Source organism: Danio aesculapii, chromosome 10 (assembly GCF_903798145.1).
Source record: "Danio aesculapii chromosome 10, fDanAes4.1, whole genome shotgun sequence".
In the NCBI taxonomy this organism is placed as follows: Eukaryota; Metazoa; Chordata; class Actinopteri; order Cypriniformes; family Danionidae; genus Danio; species Danio aesculapii.
The window spans coordinates 14,580,641-14,607,938 of record NC_079444.1 but is presented as its reverse complement, the minus strand read 5'-3'; the positions used below and the strand labels follow the sequence as shown (position 1 = coordinate 14,607,938).

Genomic DNA, 27,298 nt, shown 5'->3' with positions numbered 1-27,298 from the left:
TCACATTAGGCGCTAAGTGATAGTACATTCAGGTTTTTTTTTTACTAGATTTGATGGACACCTGGTTAAAAACTGGTACTGTAAAGAAGTCAAGTGACAGTAGGGATGAACCATCTACATCGGCCTCTTCTATGGAGATGTGCAGTGGTCTTGAATATATGGACTCGGAGGATAACAAACGAAGTGATGAGGCACAGGCTAGAACAATGTACTGTTGACAAATTAGTGCCTAAAAGGTCCATTTTAATACCATAAGGGTACATATTAGTACCTAAAAAGTACTAAAGTGTTCTTAAAATCTGTAGGTACTAATATATACTTTTGAGGTACCAATATGGACCCTTCAAGTACAAATGTGTACCTTTTGAAAAGGTACCACCCCAGTGACAGCTCTGGAATTGTAGAAGTGAGATTTCTGGAAATGTAGAGAGTGAAAAAATGTCAAGTAAGAAACGCTAATACCTATTATCATCACCTTTTGGACTGTTAAGAACTCAGAATGATGAAATTACTTTCTAACAAGAGGTTACATGTGCTAGTGAAGAATAAATATACAAATGAGAGAGGTTTGCACTGACTGTGGGCTATATGTTGCGTGTTGTTTTTGAACCCAGATACGGACTAAATGTCTGTTGTGTGTAGTTTTTCTGTAATTAGTAACATATCAGAGACTGTAAGAGTCTGTATGTGTTCATATTTGTTGCATTTATTTATTTATTTTATGTAATCGCAGACGTTACAGTAGGCTATTTCATACTAGCATTGATCTGCAGTTATAATCAAATCATGGTTATAGACAAGTTAGTAATGAACATTTATACACAAGTATTTGTATATAAAGCATCTGTTTTGTGAGAAGTGCTTCTCATATGATATGTGAATGACCCGTACAGCTTTACTTTGACATTTCCTCGAGCGAGAATGACATTGACTGAAACTTTGTCTTACCATTGGTACCCTTTTGGCAGTGGAAACGCAAGCCTGATAAAGGTGACCTGTATCGAACCATACCATACCGTATCACTCAATGGAAATGAGCCATAAGTAAGCAGTGCAATAGTAGGACTAACTTTCGATAATTACCTTAACTGATCTATCAGAGAGATATGAAGAGAACCAAACTAATACCGCGATCTTGATGCCAACTTTATCTATTAGACATTTAAGGACATTAGTGTGATCAACTGAATCAAATGCCGAACTAAGATCAAGCAACTTTAAAATGGCTCGCTCATCAAGTAAGTCATTAGCCATCCTGAACAATGCAGACACAGTAGTATAGTTTCTAAAATATTATTATTATTATCTGAGATATAATTAGATAATTGAATTTAAAAAAAAAGGAAAACCACAAGACAGAATTGGTCATTTGTAAATCGGGCAAACCAGCTGCTGTCACAATGGTCATTTATGATAAACAATGCTTTTTTTCTATATATTGAGAGGTAAGAAATACCTCTCAATATATAGAAAAAAGCATTCTTTATCATAAAAGAAATGGTGTAATTGTTTAAGCTGTGTTAGTTGATATATATGTATCTTCTTTTTGTTTGACAGGAATATCATCATGAGAGAATTGGCTCCACAATTCCAGATCCCGTGGTCTATTCCTTTAGAAGCAGAGGACATTCCTATAGTTCCCACAACCTCTGGAACCATGTATGTTCTCACAGACAATATCTTTTTGTTCGATATCTTTAATACTAACTGAATTAGGCCATGTCAAAGATTTGCAAAGAAAATCATCTTTTTGAGAAAATTCTATTTAAAGAAAAGCTTATATTTAAAACTGCAACACGTCTGAACCATATTGATTCTGACTATGTGTCGTATCAAAGGTGAAATTCTCCCATTTTTAGTGATATTTGACACATTTATGGGAAAAGTCAGTTAGACAGGTTTTGTAAAACAAGTTTAATTGTAGTAATGTGTTATGACAATTACACTATTGGGTGTGCTACACCAGTTTTATTTGTAAAGGAAAATATTAGTAGAATATGTTAATAAATATGTGTATATATAGGGCTGATTAATCGAAAAGTAATCGAAATCGACATTCAGAACCTATAATCGATTAAATTTTTCCAGGTCAATTTTTTCAATTGCTTTCCCTTCCGTGTGTGGAGTCACGTGACCCCACACTGTTGAGCCTTTATTTAAACTTCTGTAGCCACATCTGATCTGTGGTCAAGTAGCATGATGGAGCCATTCTTGAGCCTTAATTTGCACTACATTGACATTAAAATTATTATTTACATTAAAATATTTGTTTAAACATTTCACCCGCTTTTGTAGTTCTAAATCGATTCATGTCCTACGCGCAATGTATTGTGGGCAATATCAGCGGTTAGAGTATGGACACTTCTACACTTCGAGTTTTTACCGGAAATAGTAAACCATACGGGAAGCTTTGGCATACTCTTTTCAACATACTAGGATTTGGGACATACTAATTCTACTTTCAAATACTATTTAGGACGGATAGTATGCGAATTGGGATGCAGCAAGAGTCTTTTTTTAATATATAATACGGTAATGATTTTAAAACAGTATTATGTATTTTTATGTTCTTTAATAATTTTGTCCCAGTATTTTGTTCTTTAATAAATATATTTTGTAAAATTGTTTGAAATTAAAATTAAATAATAAAGAATCTATTATTATTCACACACACTGCTGATGTTCTAAGCCCATTTTGTTCCTCTTCAAAACCCACTTTAAGTAATTTTCAATGAAATCTAAATGAAATCTATCCAAAGTTTCTTGTTACAAAACTTGATCACTAAAAGAGTTTATAAACACATTATGATGACTTTCAGGATGGAGTTGAGATGTGTTATTGCTGTGATCCGACATGGTGACAGAACGCCCAAACAGAAGATGAAAATGGAGGTTCGACATCAGAGGTACCAACATTTTATTACATATGGTCCTTTGCCTGCAGCATGCCATCTTTATATGAGTAAAACACATTATGCTCAGCTAAATATCCACTGTAGTATGATTTGTTTTAAATTCCTGATATGTCTTTTAGATTTTTTGACCTCTTTGAAAAGTGTGAAGGTTACAAAAGTGGAAAGCTGAAATTAAAGAAACCAAAGCAACTTCAGGTAAAAAAAATATATTGTTTTTGTTACTAATGACTATTTGGCACATATATCTAAGGCCCCGTTTACATTAATAGAACATTTAACATTTATAGTTATAAAATGCATAAGTTTTGCTACGGTTGCACCTTCTGTCCACACTACACCGGAGTTTTTGAGCCCTGAAAATAGAGCTTTTTGAAAACGCTAAAGAAGCCGTTTTCATTTCAAAATGCTGCTGCTCCATGTCAGTGTGGTAAAACTGAGAAATCTGAAATGGTTGCAGACATTCCCCTATCTGATTGGGTTTTTTTCTCAATATTAAGTGCACAAGCTTCAGTCCCTTTTCTTAAGTTCAGACTTCACAAGTTTGATATGGAAAACAACTTCAGAGGACTCGTTGGGTAAAAACAGTGTACTTTATAACGTCATTCGCATGACCCTACGTTGTTTTATCTAAACAATAAAATGAAAACATGGTATAAGGAACTGCCTATTTTCATATTGATATTAACTTAACAGACAAAATGTTGAGGCATTGTGTAGCTACTGTACATATTTAAATGACTGTCATCTTCACTGTATGCACATTTATAACAAAACGAAGCCTATAACATTACTGTCTCCTTTCATTTTCAGTGAAAAATACAAAACACACCCTGTTTCTTTTGCTGAATATCAGTTTGAATGATTAATAATGGCCATTATAAAAGTATAATGTACAATAATTTTATACAATATAGGAAATAAAGGCAAGCAATCAGTCAAATGTGCAGAATCAGTGTAGGTGGTTACATTAATATATTAACTTAACTTATCTTGTGCTCAGCCAAGACAGTGCCTGAGAACAAGTAATAGATTTAAAAGACAATTAAATAGAGACTAGATGAATTAAATATCACGTTTAACAACTATAGTGAGATGAAATCAAGCGGTAGATCCTTGATGAACCCAGGGAGGTGTGCTCAAAGCACCCGCTGACTGCCTGGGGCTCAGACACGTACATACGCTGCAGCGCATGCCAGAGTGTTTGTGTGGTCACGTTATGTGTGTTTTCAGAGGTATAGATTGGACGGTGATCTTTTCAGAAATGCTAGGTGAAACGCCAGTGTGGACGTGGATCATTTTCATTCTAAAACGACATTTTAAAACTAAAACATATTAGTGTAAACGGGGCCTAAAGTGTTTGTTCACAAAACTAACAAAACCTGTTTGTGGTGTTGAATCTGACAGGAAGTGTTGGACATCGCCAGGCAACTGTTGGTAGAACTTGGCCAAAATAATGACTCTGAAATTGAGGAGAGTAAAGCTAAGCTTGAACAGCTTAAAACAGTCCTTGAAATGTAAGTGGGTTCCGTAAGTATGTTATTATTAGGGGCCAAGCAATAGCAGGCACCTTTCGTATCTGCTAGTTTTTTCCACCAGATCTTCTATATTTGTGTCTCTTCAAAATGAGAATTCTTCAGAATAAATCTTTAGATTTTTTTTTTACAGCTTCTCACAACCCAAGGTTATCATCTTTAAAGGTGCAATAGGAGATCTTGGGAAATGCTGTTAGCCTGATAGTTCTGAAAGCCTACATCCACCCTGCAATTTTCCATCCAAAACCATGCCACCTGAATGCATGAATGCCACGCGAAAGCATCTCTACAATTCAGAGAGAAAACATTATAGTACAGTTAGTAATTACAATCCCATACTTTAAAAAAAGGTATTGATGGTTGCTTCTACACAAACAGGTTGCACAGAGGTATGCTATTATATATTTTAAGAGGCAGGTAGGACAGCCTATTGTAATGTTCGGATGGAATGTTTTGATTGGACATAGTTTTCTTGGTCCTTCACCTTTTACAGAATATTAAAATACATATAAACACATTTGGACCACTTAATTTAACGATTGTTACCAGCATAATATTTCTAAAAACAATTACCGATAGCACCTTTAACATCCTGCTTTTAAAACTTAGAAAATCAATTGAACCAATTGACACTGAAAATTATGCAAATAAATGATATTAAAAAATAATTTAGGACTGTACAGCGTAAAACATCAGTGTTTGAATACCTGTGATTAATTGTTAAACACAAGTATTTTTGAGCCATTTGAAGGCAAGTGTTCAGTTTATCCAGTATTGCAAAGAGCCTTTGTGAACAATTTCAAGTGTCAAAAGCCCTTTTGTACATTGGCTTATTGCATTGGCATACAGATTAAATGTGTATATCCCAATTTAATTTCTCGGCATACTAAACACAGTCCAGTTTTAGAGTGCTAATGTCCTTGTGCTTGACCCTGTTATATTCAAGTATACTACTTTATTTTAGTCTCAATGATAAGTTTCATTTTGTTTATTCAGGTACGGCCATTTCTCTGGGATTAATCGCAAGGTTCAGTTAACATATCTGCCACATGGTTGTCCTAAAACATCTAGTGAAGAGGAAGGTAAGGATGGATTGTTTGTTATTTACCTGTCACATACAGTCAAAATGATCAGCTTTCCTGTGAATCGTCTCCCCCATTCCCCCTCCAAATATTTAATAAATGATGTTTAACAGAGCAAGGACATTTTCACAGTATTTGCTCTATTTTTTTTTTTCTGCAGAAAGTCTTATTTGTTTTATTTTGAATAAAAGCAGTTTTTAAATTTTTTTAAAAACATTTTAGGGTCAATATTATTAGCCCCCTTAAGCAATGTTTTTTTCGATAGTCTACAGAACAAACCATCATTAGACAATGACTTTGCCCTAACTTGCCTAATTAACCTAGTTAAGTGTTTAAATGTTACTTTAAGCTGAATACTAGCATCTTGAAATATCGAATTAAATATTATTCACTCATGGCAAAGATAAAAGAAATCAGTTATTATATTAAAACTACAGTGCTTCCTTGTTATTTATAAAAGTTATGTTCTAAAAATAACACTCAATAGAGGAAATCCAGCTTTATTTTTTACAATTATTAGAGATGTTTTAATGCTGTTAAACCCCTCACTACACACTTTTTTTGACACTTTTTTCACGCTATAACATGGTTCCCATGAAAAGGGAACCACTGTTAGCGAGGGACACCTGTATTATGTTTAGAAATGTGTTGGAAAAAAATCTTCTCACCGTTAAGCAGAAATTGGGGGAAAAAATAAACGGGGCTAACAATTCAGGAGGGCTAATAATTCTGACTTAAAATAAAATCAAACCATATATAATTTATTTATTTATTATTATTTTTTTTTATTGCTTTCATGTCTGCAGTATGCGCAGTTATATTATCCAGGACCTGAAAAAAGTCCTCAGCTAGTAACTTGCTAACAGCGTTGTGTAATATCATTGGGCCTGCTACAGCTATGGTACGGCAGCAGAGTTCTTTTGATTATTACACCAGAATGAGAGTGTAGTTCCTAGCCATATTGTGCTAGAAAATAGATAGCAACATTGCTTTTTCTGTTGGTCTTGGTACATAATGCAACTACTGAAGATTTAAGCTCTTTTTTTAATTTTTAGATTCTGATGGTATAATCTGATTCAATGATTTATGCTAAGCTAAGCTAAAAGTGCTCCTACCAGACCTGGAAATCAGATGAATGGCTGCAAAAATGTTAGAACTCAATTGCCTATTTCCAAAAAAAGTACTTTTTTTTTTTTAACTTGCCATTGGTTGTGTGTGTTTTTGTTCAGATGTGAGGAGGGATGACCCGTCACTGCTGCTGGTGTTGAAATGGGGTGGAGAGTTGACTCCAGCAGGCAGAGTCCAGGCTGAAGAACTGGGTCGGGCCTTTCGGTGCATGTATCCTGGAGGACAAGGTACTTTGCACCCACTATGCTCCTTATTGTCCGTTTTGTGTCCACTGCTAATTAATTACCTATTGTTTTTGTTTTTGTTCTTTTTTTAGGCGATTATGCTGGCTTTCCTGGCTGTGGCCTTCTCCGTCTGCACAGCACATATCGGCATGACCTAAAGATATATGCCTCTGATGAAGGACGTGTTCAGATGACTGCTGCGGCATTTGCTAAAGTATAGCATGACCACCTATATTTTCTTCATTGTTCACTTAATAATAAATGATTAAATGCTCTTATTAAAATATATAAATTGTTAAAAGTTCTTTATTAAGAAAAATTTGGCAATTCAGGACCGTTTTTATGAATAGACAAAGGGAAAAATTACATTTTTATCTTACAATTCAGACTTTTTCTCATAATTAAGAGCCAGAACTTAAAGGTTCTGTATGTAAGAACTTAAAGATTCTGTATGATTCATCAATCAATTTAGACATTCTACTGTTTGTTATGACATATAACCGTTTATTTTTTTCTTATATCAAAAACTGGACATCAGAATAAGAGTTTACGTGGTTTCCTCAGGGCCTGCTGGCATTAGAGGGTGAGCTGACGCCTATCTTGGTGCAAATGGTCAAAAGTGCCAATATGAATGGCCTGCTGGACAGTGACAGCGACTCCTTAAGCAGCTGCCAGCAGAAAGTCAAAGCACGACTTCATGAGATTCTGCAGAAGGACAGAGACTTTGCACCAGAAGATTATGAGAAGGTCAGAGACTACAATGTACTAGAATCTACAATAATCATATCTATCTAACTGACTTCATAGTTCCTTAAAAGATTGTACTGTAAATCTATTCAACTGTCAAACGTGGGGCATCTTTATCTAATGAAAGAGGGTAATTCTTAGCGTTGTGATAATGAAAATTATTGAATATTTCAGTCTGAAAGCACAGCACACATTGCTTCAAATGAAAACATCTTGAAATGAAAATGTCCTAAAACATTTTTTTTAGAATCTTTTTACAATTTTTATCATGTATCTATGTTAAAAATCATGTCTAATTAATGTATTAATTTGTTTGTGTTTTTAAATTGTATATTTAATGATGAAATGTCTTTGCCAAAAAAATAGCTTTTGTTGCTGACATGGCATTAAATAAAAATATATGAAATGATCACATAAAAAAAACAACTTATATTTTTTGCAATCAGAAAGATCGGAATTTTCCATATCAAAAGTGGAAAATAACCAGCATGATTTATAAGCAAAAATTACATTTGAAATAATCATGTAAAAAGTAAAAAAACAAAACTTAGATCTCTTGTAAATTAATATCTTTTTGAATAAGACAGTGTGAAAAGTGCAAAGTAAAGTTTGAGCATTTCGAGTTTCAGTTTTTTTTTTTAATGAATCGTCCACCCCTAGGTTGCACAATAGATTAGAGGTGACCGATGCTTCTCAAAGATTAGGTAGTTAAATTGTCATTTTACATTTTCTCCTGAAAGTTTTCACTGATAGTTTTTTGTCGTTTTATTTTGGCACTAGCTGGCGCCCACCTCCAGCACTTCTCTGGTGAAGTCCATGCAGATGATTAAAAACCCAGTGAAGACCTGTGATAAAGTGTACTCCCTCATTCAGAACCTAACGCTGCAGATTCGTCAGAGAATGGAAGAGCCCAAATCAGCAGGTATGTTTGTAAGTTGGTGGTGTCGAATACTTTAAACACATACAGCTAAAGTCAGAATTATTAAACCCTCTTTGAATTTTTTTGTTCTTTTTTTTTATATTTTCCAAATGATGTTTAACAGAGCAAGGAAATTTTCACAGTATGTCTGATAATGTTTTTTCTTCTGGAGAAAGTCTTATTTGTTTTATTTTGGCTAGACTAAAAGCAGTTTTTAATTTTTAAAAACCATTTTAAGGTCAAAATTATTAGTTCTTTTAAGCTATATATTTTTTGATAGTCTACAGAACAAACCATCATTATACAATAACTTACCTAATTACCCTAACCTTCCTAGTTAACCTAATTAACGTAGTTAAGCATCATGGCAAAGATAAAATAAATCAGTTATTAGAAATGAGTTATTAAAACTATTATGTTTTGAAATGTGTTGAAAAATCTTCTCTTCGTTAAACAGAAATTGAGAAAAAAAATAAACGGGGCTAATAATTCAGGAGGGCTAATAATTTTTTTACTTTAACTGTACATATGTTTTTTAAATTTATTCAACTTTTTTTTTAAAGGTGCAGTAGGTGATCTGCCACAACACTAGCCTGTTAGCATAAATCTCTGAAACGCTATCCTTCCCCTGTCGTCCAAAGCCACGCCTTCTGAAAACACGAGCGAGCGCACCTTAAAGATGACAGCAGAACCATCTCTAGTCACATCAGTCTTTCGCCGGAAGATTTCAGTGGCTGAACAACACTTCTGTGCATATAACCCATTCATAACTACCCAATCTACATCAGCTCTGCGTGACTAAAATAGTTTTAAAACATAACATTACATGTCTAAGAGAAATGCCATGCTGTCATCCTTCTTCCTGCGTGCAAAAGTAACTTCAATATTGATTCAGGATTTTAAAAAAGTTTTGATTCAGCATGTTTTTACCGCTCACTCTCGCGCTCACTCTCTCTCTCTCGTGAACGCGCAGCACGTGTATGCACAAACGGCAGAGCTGCGTAGGTGCGCAGTAGCTCAAATCTGCATTTGCTGACAGACAGTTTGAGCTACGTATCAGAATTATGGGAGGCCAGACACTATTTTAATTGAATGAACATTTTTTAGTGTTTAAAATAGTATAAAATGTTTAAATAGTATTTAGTATATAGTATTTAGATCATTTACTTTAATCATTACTATTGGACTGTGAAGAGACTTTCTACCAGAACAACAAAAAATCTTTCTGAAAACAATCACCTACTGCACCTTTAAATATAATCTTCAGCTGTCAGCAAGTTTCAATTTCGAAACAAACAAACTACTGTGAATGCAGTGTTACCTGAATATATTTGTGCAAAGTATAAAAAAATGCCTAAAGTGAATGTATAGCGAATGTATAACATTTCTGAATGGCAGGTCTTTATGCATGATTTTTTTTTATTTTGTGGCATTTGTGTTTTGTAGTGAGAGTTTGTGGATGGGAGAGATCTAATTTTGTGGCATGTTTATTTTATTTTTTTGAACCAGACATCCAGTTGTACCACAGTGAGACTCTTGAGCTGATGCTGCGTCGATGGTCTAAACTGGAGAAGGATTTCAAGATGAAGAACGGCCGGTACAATATCAGCAAGATTCCTGATATTTATGACTGCATCAAATATGACGTTCAGCACAACAGCTCGTTAAAACTTGACAACACCATGGAAATTTACAGATTATCCAAAGCACTGGCTGACATTGTCATCCCACAGGTGGCTGCTTTCTCTAATTCCTACATTTGCTTTTATGTAAAGATATGCGAAATGAATTATGGGAGCTGGTATACATTTATACTGAATGCTATTAAAAAACATTTTGCCAGGAATACGGCATTTCTCAAGCTGAAAAACTGGACATAGCCAAAGGTTACTGTACACCTCTTATTCGCAAGATCCGCTCTGATCTACAGAGGACACAAGATGACGACACCGTTAATAAACTACACCCAGTGTAAGTTATGCACGATTTATTGCAAGTCTCTCTGTCTGTTCATCTGCATGTGTGTGAATAGATGTTAGAAACATGCTGCTGGTTTGCCAAAAAGTTGTAGCAACAGATTAAAACATACGATCAACATATCTGTATGCTAAAACACGACAGCGACATTCAAAAAAGTTTTAATATGAAAAAGAAATATTAAAATGTTAGAATCTTGCTAGCAGTATTAAAGCATAATAATAATGTGTTTAAATGTGTTAAAATATGCCAAAAAGCCACAGCAATGGGTTTAAAACATGCTAACAATGTGTTGTTAATGTGTTAAATGCTACAGTAGCAACTTGATATTAATAGGGTAAAATATGGCAGTTTTAAAATCTTGCTAGAAGTGTGATGAAACATGTTTGTAAGGTGTTAAAATAATAGAAATGTGCATTAAGACAGGAGGAGTGTGTCAGGTGGTTTGTCAAGCCCACTCACCTGCGTGGAACACACTATGCATCATACTGCTATGTGATGCATTGTGTGTTTGCTTTTCTAAAAAGATAGGTCTTTAATCTAGTTTTGAACTGAGAGAGTGTGTCTGAGCATCGGACGTTATCAGGAAGGCTATTCCAGAGTTTTGGAGCCATAAATGCGAAGGCTCAACCTCCTTTAACTGTTCTGGGTACTACTAGAAGCCCTGAGTTTTGAGATCTTAAAGAGCGGGTTGGATTGTGGTGAGACAGAAGGTTGTTTAGATAAACAGGAGCTAGATTATTTAAAGCTTTATAGGTAAAAAGCAATATTTTATAATCAATACGAAACTTAACAGGCAACCAGTGTAAGGAGGATACAATTGGGATGATATGATCATATTTTCTAGACCTGGGAAGAACTCTGGCAGCTGCATTTTGTACTAGCTGAAGTGTGTTAATAGAGGATGCTGGGCAGCCAGCAAACAGAGCATTAAAGTAATCCAGCCTAGAAGTCATAAAAGCATGAACTAGCTTTTCTGCATCTGAAATGGATAGCATACTTTGTTACTTAGCGATATTTCTCAGATATTTCTCAGATGAAAGAATGCGGACATTCAAAAATGTTTTAATATGAAAAAGAAATATTAAAATGTTAGAATCTTGCTAGCAGTATTAAAGCATAATAATGTGTTTAAATGTGTTAAAATATGCCAAAAAGCCACAGCAATGGGTTTAAAATATGCTAACAATGTGTTGTTAATGTGTTAAATGCTACAGTAGCAACTTGATATTAATAGGGTAAAATATGGCAGTTTTAAAATCTTGCTAGAAGTGTGATGAAACATGTTTGTAAGGAGTTAAAAATAATAGAAATGTGCATTAAGACAGGAGGAGTGAGTCAGGTGGTTTGTCAAGCCCACTCACCTGCGTGGAACACACTTATGCATCATACCACTATGTGATGCATTGTGTGTATGCTTTTCTAAAAAGATAGGTCTTTAATCTAGTTTTGAACTGAGAGAGTGTGTCTGAGCCTCAGATGTTATCAGGAAGGCTATTCAAAAGTTTTGGAGCCATAAATGCGAAGGCTCAACCTCCTTTAGCAGATTGTCCTGTTCTGGGTACTACTAGAAGCCCTGGGTTTTAAGATCTTAAAGAGCGGGTTGGATTGTAGCGAGACAGAAGTTTGGTTAGATAAACAGGAGCTAGATTATTTAAAGCTTTATAGGTAAAAAGCAATATTTTATAATCAATACGAAACTTAACAGGCAGCCAGTGTAAGGAGGATAAAATTGGGGTGATATGATCATATTTTCTAGACCGGCGAAGAACTCTGGCAGCTGCATTTTGTACTAGCTGAAGTGTGTTAATAGAGGATGCTGGGCAGTCAGCAAACAGATTATTACAGTAATCCAGACTAGAAGTCATAAAAGCATGAACTAGCTTTTCTGCATCTGAGATGGATAGCATACTTTGTTACTTAGCGATATTTCTCAGATGAAAGAAGGTGGTTTTTGTGACATTGGATATATGATTTTCAAAAGTTAGGTTGTTGTCTAATAAAACACCACAATCTTTTACTGTAGAGCTAATGCTCACTTTGTATCCCTCTAATTGTAGGTTGAATTGTGAGATCTGCTATGTACAGGATTTAGGCCCAATAAGTAATAATTCTGTTTTGTCTGAGTTTAAGAGAAGAAAATTGTTGGTCATCCAGTCTTTAACATCTTTAATATACTCAGTTAGCTTAGACAGTCTCATTTGGTTTTATTGAAATATAATGTCTCCCAGAGGTAGCAAGTAAACAGCAAAGGACCTAAAACTGATCCTTGAGGCACCCCATACTTTACTGGCCTGACTTGTGAAGGCTGTCCATTTACATTTACAAACTAGTAACGGTCAGCTAAGTATACTTAAACTATTGTAGAGCCTGTCCCTGGACACCTGCAGAATTTAAGGGATCTGTGAGGATATTGTGGTCAATGGTGTCAAGTGCAGCTTTGCAGCACTTAGATCAAGTAAAACTAGCAACGAGATGCACCCTTAGTCAGCAGCTAAGAGTAAATCGTTGGTTATTTTCACTAATGCGGTTTCTGTACTGTGATGAGCCCTAAAACCTGACTGGAACACTTCAAACACATTGTTCACTGCGGAAAGGAGCATAATTGGGCAGAAACACCTTTTTCTAGTATTTTAGACATAAAATGGAAGATTTAATTAGCCAAGTTTCTGGGGTCCAGTTGTGGTTTCTTAATAATAGGCTTAATAATAGCTAGCTTGAAAGGATTTGGAACATAGCATAAAGATAAAGAGTTGATAACATTAAGAAGAGGTTCTCCTACCACAGGTAGCAACTCTTTCAGTAATTTTGTTGGAATTGGGTCTAACATGCATGGAGCCAAAGGTCTGTAAACCCCTCCTTCCACAAGCCAAAATGCTCTGATGGGTCAGCTGGCCAAGTCTGTTTTGATCAGTTTTTCCGTGTCTATTTCATAGAATAGACACTCCATTTAAAGTCTTTCTATTTCATGGAAATGCAGGGATTAAGCAAATGTATTCATTAAATTATGTTGACATAAATAGCAAGAAGGTAAAATATTGCAAAGAATATAACTATTTGTTAGGGCGATTTCAAGTCAACTCTTTCTTTTGAGAGACACTATCTTTATTTATCTCACACTTTTTTGATTAACGACTTTTAAACTTTAGTATAATTCAGGACAGCTGCGTTTTAAACTGCAAATAAGACATTCTTCAAAATCCCATATGTCCTGCACAATTTTTTACCATATGTTTTGGTGTGAATATTGGAAATGAATAGTGAATGTGGTTGATTGTTTTGTGCACAGATATTCCAGAGGAGTCATGTCTCCAGAACGCCATGTGCGGACCAGACTGTACTTCACCAGTGAGAGCCACGTACACTCACTGCTCTCTATACTGCGCTATGGAGCCCTCTGTGATGTATGCCTTCATTAATATAGTGTTATTTTATTTTGCATTTTTATGTCTTTATTTATTGCTAAATAATTTGTTTGTTTGTGTCCTCAGGAGGCGAAAGATGATCAGTGGAAGAGAGCCATGGACTACCTGAAAATAGTCAGTGAGCTGAACTACATGACACAGATAGTAATCATGCTGTATGAAGACCCAAACAAGGTAACATATTATCAGCACACATGTAGTACTGAGTAAAGCAGTGGTCACACTGCACTTTTCACCCCAACGCGGCAGACCTGAAACGCAAGCTTGTGTGACAATTTTTATATATATATATATATATATATATATATATATATATATATATATATATATATATATATATATATATATATATATATATATATATATATTTTTTTTTTTTTCCTTTTTCAAATCAGTTCAGAACAAAACAACAACAATAAAAAAAAACATTTTTAAAGGAACATGGAAACAAAGAAAATATACAATAGAAGTGTCAAAGGTCACCGAATACGATCTTATTTACATTCGTATTTATCGTTGATAAAATTTTGCTATATAAATTTTTGTTAAGGGTTCAACAGAAGATCAACAGTCAAACTGTTCAAAGATCAACAGTCTCCAAATATATATAAAATAAAAGCACCACAATAAAATTAAAACAATACATTTCTTCTCAACCATTTACCGCAGTATGCAGAAATTTTATAGGCTTGTTGTCTCTAGGAAAATGTCAGTACATTTCTTTAACAATATCATACCATTCATCTACAGATGGAGGATCTTTCTTGAGCCATTTCTTTGTAATTGCCATTTTGCTAGTTATTAGTAGTGTGTTACGAAGATCTGCATAATTTTTTGGTATTTCTGAAGAGTAAATTCCCAGGTACATAGTTTTAAAATTACATTCCAGATTCAATCCCTTTATTGCATTTTTCTCTTGCCAATAGGTCTGTATAATATTACAATCCCAAAATATGTAATACATTTCCACATTTTCTCCTGCATTCACCATTTTTTTGATCTCTAGTTTGAAAGTATTTTATTTTAGGTGTTATAAAGAACCTGATTACATTTATACAAATATATTCCATCCATGAATCTGAATTGATTGTGATCATCTGTGTTTCCCAAATAGTTAACCATTCCTCATTTGTTATAATTATATTGGTTGCCCTTACCTATTTCTGTTTTATGTACATTGTTGAGTGTTTTTTTGTTAATGTCAGACAGGAATAAATTCTTGATTCTAGTTTTTTTTTATTAACTTTCTTTTTGTAAGCATCTATAAATATCTGCACTACTGTTGTTTTTATGTCTTCTGAATCTCTTTTGTTTTTATTGAAGTAGTCTCTAACTTGAAGGTAACGAAAAAGTCTTGTTTATCTAAGTTATATGTATTTGAAAGTTGTTGAAAACTTTCTAATTCATTATCAGTAGTGATGAGACAGAAGGATGTTATGCCTTGCAAACTTAATTGTTCAAATCTTAGATCTAGTTTTGCTGGTTTAAATTGAATATAATGTTCAACCCATCTTAATGTCTTAGCTAGTTTTTCCCCTTTAAAGATTCTTTAATTCTTTGTACCAGTGTGACAAGTTTTGCATGTTGCTGTGTTTGAAAGTTCAAGCTTTGTAAACTTTAACTGGCAAAGTCGAATCACGTGATTGCCTGAGACCCAATAGAAGATCAAAATATGACCTCTCTGTACAGAAATTTTAAATATGGAGTAATCACTCCCTTTTGATGCACTACAAAATTATTATTTCTTATTGGAAACAATTTATATTGAATTTAAACAAACAAATAAAATTTAGTAATGTTCTAATTAATTTGTTTGTTTAAATTCAGCCCAAATAAATTGTTTGCAACCATGTAACATAAAAAAATGCATAAATCCAAGGAATCTTTTTTTTTTCAGTGTGTCTAGTCATTTTGTTTTATTCCGATCTTTCTGATTGCAAAAAAACATAAGTAGTTTTTTTTATTTGATCCTATCATATATTTTTATTTAATGCCATGTCAGCAACAATAGCTATTTTTATGGCAAAGACATTTCATTATTAAATATACAATTAAACAACACAATGAATTGTTTTTATACAAATGAATTGAATTGAATTGAATTGAACATTAATTAGACACGATTTTTTAGATCGATACATGAAGAAAATTCTTTAAAAATTCTAAAAAAATGTTTTAGGACATTTTCATTTTAAGATGTTTTCATTTGAAGCAATGTGTGCTGTGCTTTCAGTCTGAAATATAACGCTAAGAATTACCCTCTTTCATTAGATAAAGATGCCCCACCTTTGACAGTTGAATAGATTCACAGTACAATCTTTTAAGGAACTATGAGGTCAGTTAGATAGATATGATTATTGTAGATAGTCTCTGACCTTCTCATAATCTTCAGCTCTGCTACCCATCTGTCAATTTCCAGCAAGCTACAAACAGGTTGTATCACGGCCTGATCTGCTTTTCAAGCGCTTTTTGAGCTTTCTCCTGACTGGGTTGTACAACATAGGCACTTTTGGGGACATCTGTTTAGCCGTTACTACAACTACAACTGATTTCAGAACTATTTTGATCAAACCTAAAAATATATATTATTTATTTATTTTGTTTTATTTCAGTCAGTCCTCCCCTAAATGTGCCCTGGTTATGGTGTAAATTTAGACCTAAAATTACTGCTAAGGAACTTTTCAACTGTATTTAAAGTACGGTGCTCCACATACGAGTACACCCCTCACAAATTTCTCAATTAAATGAATATTTTCTAAAGGATACTTTACAATATTATATGTCTGCATATACATTAGTTTATTCAGTACTGAAGGCAAATCTGGAGCTAATCTAGCAAAATAACTTACAATAACGGTTCAAAAATTTGTATTCTATTAAAGTTATATTAAATAAAAATAAAAAAGAGCAAATATCAAGAGAAATTTAAAAAAAGTAATTGTAATTCTAAAAAAAATATTTAGCATGGATTTAAATGTGATTAAATGTGACTAAAATATAATTTTAATGAATATATCTGTTTAATAAATCTGAGTTGTTCAAATGTACCAAAATATATTACCTATATTTACTGAGAAATGGCTAAAAATATTCATTTTTAAAATTGGATGTGCTCATTTTTGCTGAGTACTGTATATTTTATTATACTGCTATATAAAATGTCATTTATATTTAATCAAATATATGACATTTTGTATTATGTATAAGGATTTGTGACCTGGTTAATGGTGTTAATGAGTGCCTTTGGATTTGTAGGATCCTTCGTCAGAGGACCGTTTCCATGTGGAGCTTCATTTCAGTCCAGGAGCTAAAGGCTGTGAAGAAGACAAAAACCTGCCATCTGGATTTGGATATAGACCAGCATCCAGAGAGGTTAGCAGTGACAGATGAGCAAATCACTTTTAGTTTCATGTTTCATGTTTTTATACAGTACTGTGCAAAAGTTCTAAGCACTTTGTTGGCCTAGGACATTTGCTCAATATATAATTAATCCGTCTCTTTAATAAAAACAAACATAAAATATAGTAAATATGTACAAAAAAAAAAACAACAGCAGAACATTTCCTCTTTAAGCTAGAGTCTGTTTAATGTGGCTTACCTTGACACAAAGCACTGCTGAACTGTTTTGTTCTAATTTTCCAGACATTTTCCGAAATAATGTGCTGTGTATCAGGCTTTTTAAAGCATTTTCTAGAGTTCTTCTTTAGGATTAAGAATCTTTTTTAGGATTTTTTAGAAAAAGATCGTATCTTTTTTTTTCTGTCCTGGTGATCTCATACAGCCTCCATAATTTTCAGGTTTGGACCCTGTGGAGGCCATTTTATGTTTGTTTGTGTTTCATCAGCTGTTTTCTTTTTGAGAAATTAAGATTCTAAGATTTCCTTGCAATTAGCGAATCATTGTGATGCTAAAAATGAAAACCACTGAAGTCCTTTCCAGAAGGAATGACGTAATAAATTAAAACACCATCTGTACTTTTCAACATTGTAATGTAATGTAATGAATGTGTATTTATAAAGTGCATTTATTGTGTATGGCCATTAGTGATGCACTGATAACGGTTATATCTGCGGGCGCTGCGGATAATCCGCAGGTTGGGCGGGTTGGGTAATAAAAAAAATACATTACGATTAATTGCTGGTGGGTCACGGGTGGATGTAACGGGACATGGCAGTGTACCAGCGAAAAAGCAGAATGGACTTTGCAGAATGTGAAGATGAGATGCCCAAAATAATGGATGAAGTCCAAGAGTACTGTTCAAACTTTCAGTTAGAGGACTCATCAGAGGAAAATCTGTTATCGTTCTTGGAGAAACAAGATCACTTATTTACACGACTGCAGCGCCTTGCAAGGTGAACCTTGTGCATTCCTACAACAAGTTATGCGAGCGAACACTTATTTAGTGCAGCTGGCCGTGTTTTGGAGGCGAGGCAGAATCATCCGAATTTAGGCACTGTAGATGGCTAGATGCTATTCTGTTTTTGCACAGTGCAAAGAAAAAGGCCAAGTAAACATAGCATAGCTGCCGTTTAGGCTGACGTGGCACCCTTTTTGTTATATTGTTTCTGTATCTGTAAAAGCTAAAATGTCTTATTTTTACTTTCAGTATCTATTTGAAAATGATGAAAATTTTGTCTTAAGACAAACTTTTGTTTTTATGAATAAATGTTCATTTAAAAACGTTTACGATTAGCATATTATTTTACTACCAGAGATGCGCAGATTAGCTCACTGAATCTGCTGTTAATATCCACGGTGACTTATCATCATGCCTAAAACAAAGAATTAAGTTCATTTAAGTGACAATCGGGTGCGGATATATATATCTGATAAAATTGTGTGAGTGTGTGGCGGGTGGATGAGTAGTATGAAGGAGCAGATTCGGGTCACATTTCAGCTGATCCGAACATCTCTAATGACCATACACCCAAAGTGTCCAGCATCCACTTGGATGATGTGACTGCAGCAACAGGACAACGGCGTCAGTGCGTTTACCACACACCAGCTTTTGGTGGAGTGGAGAGACCAAGATAGAGCCAGTTCAGTGGATGGGAATGACTGGGAGGCCATGATCGTAAGGGCCGATTGAGGGACTTTGGCCAGGACACCAGGGTTACACCCCTACTATTTATGAGAAGTGCCATGGGATTTTTAATGACCACAGAGAGTCAGGACCTCATTTTAATGTCTCATCTGAAAGACGGCACCCACTGACAGTGTAGTGTCCCCTTCAATTTACTGGGGCATTAGGACTCACACAGACTGCAGGTTAAGTGCCCCCTGCTGGCCTCTCTAACACCACTTCCAACAGCAACCTAGTTTTCCCATGTGGTCTCCCATCCAGGTAATGACCAGGCTCAGCCCTTCTTAGCTTCATTTAGTAACCGGTCTCTCAGCGTCTCTCCAACATTGTCTTTTACATGTCTTAAACCAGACGTGCCCAAACTCTATCCTGGAGGGCCGGTTTCCTGCAGATTTTAGCTTCAACCATAATTAAGCACACCTGAACCAGCTAATCAAGCTCTGTCTAGTTATACTAGATATTTCCGGGCAGGTGTGTTAAAGCAAATTGGAGCTAAACTATGCAGGACAACAGCCCTCCAGGGCTGAGTTTGGACACCCCTGTCTTAAACAATTAAACCAAAATAATTCAAACTCTATCCTAACCCAACTCCTATCTTAACAAACCATACATCAACTGAAATATAATTTATTCACCCTGTATAAAACTCAATTAAAAAAAGTATAAATAAAATTATACTTATGACTGGTTTTATGGTAAAGGGTCACATACAGTATATCCATTATACCATGTATAGTATAAACAACTGATTTAATGTTGGCCTAAATTGTTTGCACAGTACTGTATTCAGCTCCTCTTCTTGGAATTGTGATATGACAGAAGCTGATGAAAGTTGCTGTAAATGTTCTATCATTCCGTGTTATTTGCAGTGTTTCTAAGTTATGGTCTATGTTGCAGAATGAAGGCCCCAAGAAGAAATCCCATAATGACAGCGATGAGGAGGCAAGCGGTGCAAAACGTGACGAGCCAGATCGAGCCCTTATGATGTTCCGGCCCATGGTGTCAGATCCCATCTACATCCACCGGAAATCCCCTCTTCCCCGCTCCAAAAAGATTGGCTCTGTGGAAGTAAGTTATTACAGGATATAATTTCATAATAGTCTCAACATTAAAGTGCTGGAATCTCTTGTACATAAATAATGTGAAATGCCATACATTTTAACATGGTTTCCTGAAAATACACACTAATATCATTCAGTGTAACTAGTATTTTTAAATACCAAAGCATATGTTAGCAAAGCATATTTGACTTCCAGAACAATAATCATTTGCTAACATATTAAAAAATGGCATATTAAAATGCTCCACAATTATTTAACTTCCACTTTAATCTTCCATTTTATTATTTAAAACATATTATATAATTTTTATAATGTAATTATTTAAAATATTATATAATTTCTGTATAATAACAACATACATTGTATATATCTGTTACACTGAATGATGATCGAAGGATTATTTTAGCCATATTTTGAAATAGACTGAAATAGACTTTGAAATAGTTATTTTGCGGTAACACTTTACAATAAGGTTGTATTAGTTAATGTTAATGTATTTACTAACACGAACAAACAATGAATAATATATTTATTTCAACATTTGTTCATGTTAGTTAAGTTTAGTTAATGAAAATACTGTTGTTCATTGTTAATTCGTTAATTCACAGTTCATTAACTAATTTTTACAAGCATGAATTTGCATGTTAAAAATGCATTAGTTAATGGTGAACTTTGATTGATAAATACTGTACAGGTACTGTTAATTAGTAGTACTTAGTTAATGTTAGTAAATACATGAGGAGTTCAGATGCAAAAGCCGCTAAACGCCACTTCTGCCAAAAATGAGCTAATGACATTGAGCGAATTCTTTAGGCACATACTATATGTTTAATAAATATTTTTGCTTCAAATCATCTACATAGCAGTGTCAGCGCTTTCAGAAATAATAATAATAATAATAGTTTGTTGGCAAAAACCTCTAAACGCCACTTGCCTTTGACAGCAAAAGCCGCTATATCGCGAGAAACAATCAAAAGGCGCGAATCGAATCATATGCATTCAATGTAGCAGCGCACTAATTTGCGGGCTTTTATGAGAAGACTGTTTTATTCCGCTTCCGCTTTAGATTTTTAAAAGATGAAGTTTGATAAATTGGATTAGACTGTTCGACTGTCAGTGAATGGCAAATGAAAATGTCCCTTACCTCAATACTCTGTGCATTATAAGAAAAAGAAAACACATTGTACAGTCAGAAGTGTAACATGCATTCATAACGTTTTTTTGAGCAGTGACGCTACATTGATTGAGTCCGACATTAATCGACAACACCATTTCACGAAAGGCGAAGTTAAGATGCCTTTCTTTTATTCCGCATGGATGCTATGAGGATAAACAAGAGACAAAAAAGTGACCAAGACCTTGAGTATTTTAAGAATGAATGAATGACAGCTTCTAAAAGTGTCTGAGAGGCATCCCCTTTTTGCCCAGTAGGCCTACCTGTGTTGTATTTGCTAATGTAAGCTATTTTTAAAAAGATAAATATAATGTATAAAACTCTACTTTTATTACTTCATATTACCTATATGTCTGATAAGCTTTTTATATTAATGGGCAATGCACAGATATTGATGTTTCACAATGTATTTACACTACATTATTTGAATCTAACAAGCTTAGTTTACAATGGTTGCAATGTTTACATTGCTTTACTTACTGTACATTAATTCTAAATCCCAAATATCAGAAATGACTACAGATTTTAATGTTATTGCACTTACTTGACAGATTTCATTCATTCATTTTCTTTCTTCTTTGTCCCTGGTTTATCAGGGGTTACCACAGCGGAATGAACCACCACTTACTTGACAGATTTATGTATTTTTAGTTTTAGGTGGTTTGTGTATGTGTTTTATGTTTGGTAAACTAATTAGTAATTGCATCTTTATTAATTTTTAGCTAATTACAATGTCTTGTCCTAATAGGTGGATTTAGAGTTTTTTGCAAAAAAAAAATCACAAGTGGATTTAGCTGGTTTTGACGCAAAAGAAAATCTACCTTGTTAAAAACCAAAGAATTGTCTACAGTTAGTCACATTTATTTAAAAAAAAGTTAGTTTTATTACTAGCTAATAACATATCATCTATAAAATGAAACTTCTGAATCTAATCAGAGGAGCCTGATAGAAAATGCTCATTTACAAGAAAAGAGGTTTGATGGATTTAAAGGGTTTTGCATCTGAACTCTTCATATTAACTAACGAAACTTCATTGTAAAGTGTGACCCATTTTGCTTTATGCTTTTATTATGCATGTAGTAAATTGGGTAAAAAATTCAATATGCTTCCATGTATATATAAAATAATTTTTTGATGCTACATGATGTAGAAAAGTTGCCCTGCTTCTTTGTAAAACCTACATTTTATATTCACAGCAAAAAAGTGATGACATTGCCGTTTTTGATTGCCAATATGTTATGAAAAATAATTTAAGAAAGAATTAATACATATTTTAAGATATTCAGGTATTCTTTTATAATTATAGTTTGTTAATTTTGGGAAATGCGTAATTAGGAAATTATAAGAAAATTAAGTTAACAATTATTATTTAATTGTTCGATTTTAGAAATGTATTTAAAAGTTTTGTAAATTGTAAAGTTTATTTTAATTAATGTAGTTAAGTAATGTGAACAGATGAGATGATCATATCATGGCTTGGAATTTAGATATTTTTATTCTGGCATTACATACAGTTGAGGGCAAATTATAAGCCTTGCTGAGCAATATTTGTTCTTTTTCAAATATACTATATATTACAGATTAAGAAAATTTTCACAGTATTTCCTATAATATTTTTTTCTTCTGGAGAAAGTCTTATTTGTTTTATTTTGGCTAGAATAAAAGTAGTTTAAGGTCAATAGTATTAGCCCTCTTAAGCAATAACTTTTTTTTTCAGATTGTGAACAAAACAAACAACTGTTATGCAATGATTTGCCTAATTACCCCAACTTTCCTAATTAATTGGATTAACCTTCATTTAAAGTCTTTAAATTGCACTTTAAGCTGAATACTAGTATATTGATATCCGCTAAAATCTATAAATTAAATAAATCAGTTATTAGAAATTAATTATTAAAACTATTATGGTTAGAAGTGTGTTGAAACATATTCACTCCATTAAACAGAAATTGGGGAAACATTGGGTATTAGAATCACAATTGAACAGCAGGGCTAATAGTTCTTACTTCAACTGTATGTTTGTATAGAAAACTGATTCTTTTTTTGATTAAAATGTTTTTAACACCACAAGAAGCAAATTCGATGTTTTAAAGTTTTTAACTTGTAGTTTATGCATTTCATATCATTTGTCTGTTTGTTTTTGTTTTGTTTTTTCCTTTGCAAATGTGTTTCCATCGCTGTGACATTCACATCAGAAATGGATGTGAAAATGCTTGCTGTTTTCATCAGTTTCAACATCAATTTTCAATTTCAATCTCTTTTAATGTGAATATGCCTTTTAAATGTCCTCAGTTTTTATTGACTGTGCCAAAGCTTTCTTTTCATTTTCAGCTTGCATCCATTGACTTTTGCATTTCTCCAGCAGGTTGTTTTTGTAGTTTTTCTTCAGTTACATTTATTTTAAAGTACATAACCCAGCTCAAAAGGGTTGCAAGGTTTGTGATCCTGTTGAACAACTTCAGTGGCAAGTACTGCATTATAGTTGGCAGTGTAATATCAATGTGGTTTACTCAGCAAACTTAGAACAACTATAGCTTTCTTGATACAGATTTTTTAGTTTAGGTTTTTAAGTTTAGCCCAAATGAAATTCCCTTGATTGTATGTGTCTAAAACAACCTTTTCCTCCTAATGTCCATCTCATACTACATTAATGCACTAAATCAGTGGTTCCCAAACTGGGGGTCGCGACCCCTGCGGGGGTCGCAGAATAATTTCAAGGGGTCGCGAGAGTTATTTAAAAATTGTGTAATTTTCAGTGATTATAATAAATATTTTTCAGTATTACAAGTGAAAGCTAATATTTTCAGATTTTTAAAAAGATATTACTGATTCATAAAGTATTTAGGACACATTCGGGCAGAATGCATCTTTGTACTTGGAACGCAGCGCTCAGGAACAGTTTAAAACTGTTGTCATGTCAACTTGCCGCAGTAAACAAAGCCTTCAACGCTTGCCCCGCCTTCGCGCTCTTCTTATTGGCCCACTGCTCTAAGAACTGAACACGAATGATTGGTTAAAATCAGCTGTCAATCACTCAGTCAACGCCTCCTGTCTTCAGATGACAGGAGCTACAACCGCGAAAATGTAAAGCGCTGAAGACGAGAGAATGAAAACAACACTGACAGATTTTGTCTTAGAAACACCTAAAGCTACAAATATTGGCACATCTGATTACTGATCATGTGCTGAATGTTAATCCACCAGCTATACTTATTGAAGAGTGGATAAAAGACCTCCATTGGCTTCAAGTCTGCTATGAAAATAACTAGCATTCACTGTAAAGTCTGTGGGATATCTTTTGGGATATCCGTCCGTGTATCTTTTGGTCACTCAATTATGTTATAAAAATGTCTTTTCTTGTGATAACGGGATTTCATTAAGACATATTTTCCTCACGCATGCATATTTTTTTTTTTTTTGCTTGTTAGTTTTGATTAGTGTTGATTTTCAAATGCAATAAATCTGTTTATAAAACTTGTAGTAACAGTGCGATAATTGGTGGGAGCCACTAAATTTTGGCTGGTGCACCTACATTTTTAAAGTTAGAAGCACCAGTGTTACCAAGCAAAAATGTTAATTTCGAGCCCTGTAATCTATAGTAAATATAGTTAAAATATTGTGAACAGCTTAAAAAAAAGCTATTTTTATTGTTTGTATATGCTTTGGTAGTGGGGGGGTCGCGAGTTCTTGACGATCTTACAATGGGGGTCGCGGGTTTAAAAGTTTGAGAACCACTGCACTAAATAACCAAATAATCTCAGCTTTGGCTTTGGTAGTAGCAAGATGATTTATACTATCATCTTTCATTGCACATGGTCGGAGTATGATTCTGATTGACTGGAAAGTGTTTGTTTGCCTATCCATAGACATGTGGTTATATTTTTATATTAACTTGATGCAAATTAAAAATAAACTGTGGATCCTAGTTATGAATGGAGTCTGTCAATAACAAGAATTTAATACAGAAGCTAAGGCTTTTCATTTTGGGTAAAGTTCTTGCTATGTAAGTTGTTTTGAAAAAGTGAACAGTTTATATGATTTGGGGAAATAACTTCACTTATCACAAAAAAGGCACAAATGCACTTTTAAATGCCTATTTAGGATATGGGACAGACCCTTAAAGCCCTGCCATGGTGTACCTCAAACAAAATAAAAAAACAACTGAAATTACATCATGTTAAATTTGTTTCAGCATTTCGAAACAGCTAATCAAAGCAAACTTTTGGGGGAAATCCTTTTAACTCCTAAACACTCATGAGCTACCATTGGTCCGTATGATTATGCAGTCAGTGGTTGTGTTCTGGAAACTCTTTGAAAACTTTGGCGTTTGATGTTTCGTATCTCATATTCACAAAGGGCAAACAGGAGAACAGCATTCGAAACAACAAATCTAGCCACATTAATAAACTTGATGGTCGAGAAGCAGAGCTGGTACAGATGTATCCGCGCCGACACAGAGAAATTTTAGAGACTCAGAGGGGACACACACCAGATGAGAGTAGTCAACATGTTGCACCACGTTTCTTCGAGTAATAAATACTGTTCCATTCTGTATTTGTCTGCTGCAAATAGAGAACAGTGCAAGGATGGGGTGTGCCACAATGACGCTTCTTGTGTGACAGTGTAGAGAAGGCTGTTTGCCAGATATTTATTAAACTGACCCTTTCTCTAAGCCACCTTGTTGTGTTTAGGACAGGGGTGCCCAAACTCCGTCTTGGGGTCTGTTCTTCGTACCTCGCTTAAATGATCTAAGACAGTGGTTCTCAAACTATTTTCACCAAGCACCACCTCAGAAAAAAATTGTCTCTCCAAGTACCACCATAATGACCAGTATTGAAATACAATAGAGTAGCAGGCCTAATTAAGCCGCTACAGCACTGCACAGTTAAAAAACGAGGCAGATTGATTCCTATTATTATGAATATTTGTTATTGTCAGCCACTTTAAACATTATAAATAGTTTGAACATTAACACTACATTGTGCTTACAGGTAAAAAAATAATGTTTGATGCTTAAATTAAAATGTGCTTCTAAATGTGAATTAAAAATAGCACTGTTCATAAAAAGTCAAAATCAAAACATGGAAATGTTCCTCGGACCTCATAAATATAGGCTATATGTCATCCTATTCATATGTAAACTCTTTTTGATCAATTTTGAAATGTTACATGTATATATGACTTTTTTGTATATATTTGAAATCTAAACATTAACTTGTATTTTAAATGTATGATTTGGATTCACATAATTAAATTAGAAATTAGATCTGCTTACTGCACGTCAGAGTAGGCTTTGTGTGTCAGAAAAGCAAGTCATTAAACTGTACATGTCAACATTGGGATATAAAAATACGGGATACGCCCCCAACAACTGCTACAAATATGGGGAGGAAATTAGCTTCAAATGAGAGAATACATAAAAAACATTAGAAAATGGAAAATAAAATAAAAGGTTAAGCATATTAAAATCAATTTACTGATCACATTGGTGTTATCATATGCGTTAAAGGGTTAAAAGTGTGTTCATTTTTTTTACTTTAATTATTCAGCGATTCCTCTACGTACCACTAGAAGGAAGCCTGCGTACCACTAGTGGTACATGTACCACAGTTTGAGAACCACTGATCTAAGATGATTTGGCAGATCCTGGATCTTTTAATCTTGATAACTGATCTCTGGCTAATTTGGTTCAAGTTCAAAAATCAGATTAAAATGTCTGGATGAACTAATCTGAGATCGATGCGTGTGTTGTGAAGGACAGATCAATTGATCCATGAAACCATGATCAGCAACGCAACGATTGGCTGACAGCACAGCAGGGTAATGACATCATCTGATTAATATTCAATTATCCATGTGGGCAAAATTATATAAAATGCATAGTAAACTAATAACTTTCCACCTTTGTTGTGGACTGCAGGCTTTATTCTTTCATGTGTCGAGAGTATTTAGCAATTTATTTAGTTTTACAGTTAGGGCGTATTTTCTTTATTATAGTAGCCTAGGCTTATTCAAGTTTCTTAATCTGCGT

General features: G+C 34.1%; 1 protein-coding gene across 8 annotated transcripts in view; it reads left to right on the top strand.

The window, feature by feature from the left end:
• Positions 1-27,298, top strand: part of ppip5k2 (diphosphoinositol pentakisphosphate kinase 2) — a 105,579-nt gene that overhangs the window by 43,821 nt on the left and 34,460 nt on the right. For all 8 annotated transcript variants that reach the window (XM_056467492.1, XM_056467491.1, XM_056467489.1 and 5 more), the window contains exons 11-25: positions 1,558-1,659; positions 2,820-2,906; positions 3,035-3,110; positions 4,320-4,429; positions 5,444-5,529; positions 6,759-6,884; positions 6,974-7,095; positions 7,446-7,628; positions 8,409-8,550; positions 10,057-10,280; positions 10,391-10,518; positions 13,814-13,928; positions 14,016-14,123; positions 17,205-17,321; positions 19,930-20,100. In XM_056467492.1, the coding sequence (XP_056323467.1) occupies positions 1,558-1,659; positions 2,820-2,906; positions 3,035-3,110; positions 4,320-4,429; positions 5,444-5,529; positions 6,759-6,884; positions 6,974-7,095; positions 7,446-7,628; positions 8,409-8,550; positions 10,057-10,280; positions 10,391-10,518; positions 13,814-13,928; positions 14,016-14,123; positions 17,205-17,321; positions 19,930-20,100 (1,897 nt within the window). The remainder of the gene's footprint in view (positions 1-1,557; positions 1,660-2,819; positions 2,907-3,034; positions 3,111-4,319; positions 4,430-5,443; positions 5,530-6,758; positions 6,885-6,973; positions 7,096-7,445; positions 7,629-8,408; positions 8,551-10,056; positions 10,281-10,390; positions 10,519-13,813; positions 13,929-14,015; positions 14,124-17,204; positions 17,322-19,929; positions 20,101-27,298) is intronic.